Here is a 4,648-nt window from a genome sequence, read left to right as displayed (position 1 = left end):
TTCTTCTTCTTCTGAGGATTGTAGGAAGCAGCTATGTTTTGCCTCATACTATGCATGAGCTGGGGATTCTCTGGAAGAAAAGATCTGTTTTCTATGTTTACACGACAACGGAAAACGTTACATTTCAGAAATATCGCACTCTGGAACCCGTTTTCAATCTGTGCCGTTGTTAGAGAAAACATTCGGTGGTTTCGTGTAAATGCGCACTACAAACGCAACAAAACTCTTCCGTTTTCCCCCGAAATCGTTGTCGTGTAAACGGGGCCTTAGCAATTTTAATTTAATAGAAGCTTCTACACGACAGACACCGTATTTTGGTCAAGCAGGAAGGCAATATAAGAGCTCTTTACCTAAATAAATAAAAAATTCACTGTTGTCGAATGAAAAAGTCAAATTATTGATCAACCAATTTACAATTAACCATATCTATAAATTGACCAATTTAATTAGAGTCTATTTTCCCTTTCCCCCCTGTTGATATAATAAAATTATCATTTTGAAAACAATTTTGAATTTATGTTACTGTTCAAATAATTCACTGAAAAACCAAAACTTAGTAAGATGTTCCACCATTTCTCCAATCATCCATCTAATGTTAAAAATAGACTGAGATGTTTCAAATTTCAAAGTTCTATCAGTAGGATCTTATCTTTATAAACCCCCCTGTTTTTTCATATTTCCAAAGGAAAAACAATTTATAGGTGGAGAACCAAATTTGAAGAATTGTCCCCATAATGCTAAAATTTCAACATGTCCAATTAGGTACCCATGTATGATATAAAACAACAGTTAATTCAGTTAGCAAGTTAGTTAGTTAGTTAGTTAGTTAGTATCTTAGAGGAAAAAAGAAAACCGAATAAAAAAGAAAAAACCATAGCGGCTAAGACAGTCTCGCAATCACTACATTTATCTGCTGTAAGCCAAGGCTGAAGTGTCGTTGCTCCTGATGAGTCATTAATTTAACTGTGCAAGCTGATGAGTCTGTTTTAACCAGATTGTGATACCAAAATATGTAGCATTAACACCTTAATAATTGCGTGTAAAGCAGTAGTAAAAGCAAATCTATGAAAAAAGATTTACTGTGTGTTTGTTTCTTGGCATGGCTCGTTGTCACACTGCATTTTGCAATCAGCGTTTCCTCTCAAGCTGATATTGATCTTGACCACATTGTTTGAATGTTCTTTTTTTTCTTTTCCTGTTTTCTTTGAAAGTAATTTTAACAGCTCTTACATATATGAACCAATGAAAGTTGCAGTTTATTGTTGTATTTAGTGTTGTAGCTGCCTGCTCTTACCTGTTTGCCTGTTTTTCAAATATATTTTGCTATAAAAATATGAGAACCAAAGCAGCCTCCTCAAAAACATCAGTGTGCAACAATGAAAAATAACCAATGTGTATTTTAATCTCAGCATAAATACGGCTGCTGTTTGCATCAGGGAGACCGAGAAACAGAGAAGACAGATGAGGGAGAAAGCTGTTGAGAGGTTTAAAGCTGAATTATGTTTGAACAGAATATGTTGAGCTTTGGAAATCTCTCAGAAAGAGCATTTGTCAGCAAATCAGTCAAGATTAAAGTTTCATACTAAAATATATTTGTGGTTCAAAGCCTACATCTCCCTGTCACACCAGGGAGGACTGGGCACATTACAAATTGTTTTATTTTTATTTTGCGGTTTGTCTTCGTCTATGACACAAAGTCACAATAAAACACATTAACATTTAAGGGGTGTGCATGCTTTTCTTTTTTAAGTTCAAAAAGCTCGACATTCAGCTGTACCACAACCGGGTTGAGCTGCACCGCAGGAATCAACAGATCTGGACTGAGGTTCATGTTTTGCATCAGCGTCATATCGCACGGCATAAGTAGAAATGTTTCATCTAAAATTCGGTGCCAGTCTGCAAGAATAGAAGGTGAGGCTGTGGTGGTCTTTCTTCCCCCACTTGTAACACCACCATTCATCCCTGGGTCGTCTGCTGACCTTGCCTCTTCTTATTTGTCTTAGGAAAATTGGCTCCAGTGAGTTTGGACAGCGTCCAACAAGTTGACGGTTCCCCTCACTGCCTGAGTGTGTCCTGGACAAGTAATGTGACACATTTCCCCCTGTCTCCTTCAGAAATTGAAGCTGGACAGCTGGATTCTCAAATAAAGTTTATAGCAGAGGGAGAGGTGAGCTGTACCGAATTTGAAATCAAGAACATTTGTTCATATAGCAACATCAGGGTGTAAATGTTAAACAGATTTTCAGTTCTGTCAGGAGGAAGACATCTCACCAAAGTCATACTCTTTTAAAGTTGATTCTAACTTGACCTAAAGGAGTAAAATATGTCTTATTTAGAGGCAAACAGTGAGCGGAAAATGTGAAGTGTTTTAATATAAAAAATTTTTATTGGGAAGACCAAACCGCATAGAATTGGTAAAAAAAAAAAAAAAAAAAAGAGCCCAGATAATGTCTTGTTTAACATAAGTTCATTTGTGCCGTTCTGTTTCTCTCGTCCACACAGGTAAATGCTCAGGTCAGGAATGTGAGTGTAACTGGATACACTTTCCAGGTGTGCCTCTTCAAGCCATACACCTTGTATACGCTTGAGATTCGAAACCGTTACCTGGGCGAGGCCAGCCCCTGGAGCGAGTGGAGCAACCCATTTCAGGGAAGGACAGCAGAGGCTGGTCAGATGAAACATTATTTTAATAGTAAAACTACTATAAGCTTATAGCAATGATAATTATCACAGCAGGATTGGAAGCTAGAAAAGAATGTATCTCCGTTTTATTCAAGACACAAAATACTCTGTTGTTTGAAAATTTCACTGTGAGGATCTGAGTTTTTCTGTTTATTTTAGGTTTCTGTGTCTAGTGAGTCTCTGTGTTGTCCTGTCCCAGGTGTGTCTCGTTTCAGTGATTATCCCCTGTGTATTTAAGTCCATCTGTTGTCTCTGTCTCTTGTCGGATCCTTGTCGTCGTTGTGTCATATATCAGTCTGTTTGCCAGCTCTCCAGTAGAACTGTATAGTCCTTTTCGGTTTAGCTCCGTGGTCAGTCCTTTGTTTCTGTTTCTGCCGGTTTAAGCTTTGCGTATGTTCTCTGGCGTACCACCTGAACTGGACTGTTTGAGCTACTTCCTATTAAACCAATCATCATCATCACCTCTCAATCTGGGTCCTGCCTCCGTTCAGTCTCACCACCTCCACCTCAACTCATGAAACTGCTGCTCTTCGTTTATCGCCACATTAAGTTTTAATTTAGGCAAATCAAACAGCATCTTTCCACAAACACCACATACCAGCTGTCAAGCATGCTGATGCTTGTCAGTTCAAAATACCTCTTGAGTGACTCCGCTCTGCCGATGTTCAGACGATCTAGGCCAACTTGTCAAATTTTCCTGTCAATCAATCAATCAAATTTTATTTGTATAGCACATTTCAGCAGCAAGGCATTTCAAAGTGCTTTACATAATTCAAATAAAAACAGCAAGTGACTTTGCTGTTATCGTAGCCGGCGAAGTGCGTAGCGCAGTGAAGTGGAGATGCCTGCAGTAAATCCACAGTGATAGAGAAACCATTGCGTTCTTTAAAGGCCTGCCTGCATTCATATATTCTTCTAACTGGCAACTATCATCACATAGCTGCACCGCTAACACATTATTTAAGCACCCAACTGTGGAGTCGTTCCGCAGACTCTGGCCAGCTTCCTTTCCTTTCCTGTGATTAGCTTTCCTCATGGTTGCAGATGGTAATGTTAAATCTTTGGTTCATGCTCGTCAGTATGAATTAACATTTATTGCACCAGTCAAAAAATGTGTCCGTTCAGAGCCTTGACAACAGGCTCGGAGATAAATTATTATATGTCAACATGTCTGACATATAAAGCCTTGTTAGATGACAGCAGTGCACTTATTTCCAGTTGGATTTTGGTTTGGACTTTAACTAGGCCATTTTAATACATTATGATTTAACTTGACCTTTTCATTGTAGCCCTGGCTGTAAGCTTAGGTGGGTGTCCTACTGGAAGATTTACCTCTGCATCAGTCTGGAGATGTTTGCAGTGTTTATCTGTTTTTCTTTCAGGTTTTCCCTTGCGTTTCGCTCCATTCAGCTTCAATTGATTCTCCTCCCTAAACTAAACCTACACCCCAGTTTTCCCATTACAGTCCAGATATGTAGCTCATAATTTCATAGCTCACATACTTTTTCCTCTGCCAGGAAGTATTCCCTTAAGAGGATGTTAGATTTTCCGTTAATGATCTATGTACAAAGAGAAACACAGTCATATAGGGAAGATGTGAGGGAGAGATTGATTTTAAAAATGTCTTTCCAGGCATGTCAGGACTTGTTATCGTTTGACTTCTTTTCTCACAGTTGAGAGTGAGCAAGGTGAGTCAGAAGAGAGGTGTCGTCAAATTAAAAGACCGTGTTTTCATTGGTTTTGAGACTTGTTTAAATCAAGTAAAACAAAGAACTGGTCTGTGTGAAATAAGCGACGTTGTGCTCTTGCCTCGAATGAAAGTATCAACATAATTTCATGTGGTTCCTTGTAATTACTTTGGTAATTTCCATGCTTCTCGTCTTTAGCCCCGTCTGCAGCACCAACTCTCTGGAGGGAGGTGGGACTTATCGGCAGGAACGGATGGAGGCTCGTTTCTCTGCTTTGG

At 39.0% G+C, this 4,648-nt stretch overlaps 1 protein-coding gene across 1 annotated transcript in view; it reads left to right on the top strand.

Moving 5' to 3' along the window:
* The window catches only part of LOC103458450 (interleukin-6 receptor subunit beta), a 27,220-nt gene that overhangs the window by 15,335 nt on the left and 7,237 nt on the right, over nucleotides 1–4,648 (top strand). The window contains exons 4-7 of the mRNA XM_008399274.2: nucleotides 1,751–1,911; nucleotides 2,004–2,167; nucleotides 2,503–2,668; nucleotides 4,569–4,648. The exon at nucleotides 4,569–4,648 is cut by the window's right edge and continues 1 nt beyond it. Of these exons, the coding sequence (XP_008397496.1) occupies nucleotides 1,751–1,911; nucleotides 2,004–2,167; nucleotides 2,503–2,668; nucleotides 4,569–4,648 (571 nt within the window). The remainder of the gene's footprint in view (nucleotides 1–1,750; nucleotides 1,912–2,003; nucleotides 2,168–2,502; nucleotides 2,669–4,568) is intronic.

The sequence above is a fragment of the Poecilia reticulata genome, linkage group LG22 (genome assembly GCF_000633615.1).
Source record: "Poecilia reticulata strain Guanapo linkage group LG22, Guppy_female_1.0+MT, whole genome shotgun sequence".
Taxonomy (NCBI): domain Eukaryota; kingdom Metazoa; phylum Chordata; class Actinopteri; order Cyprinodontiformes; family Poeciliidae; genus Poecilia; species Poecilia reticulata.
Note: the sequence above shows the minus strand (reverse complement) of the source record. Positions and strands in the feature narration are given on the sequence as shown.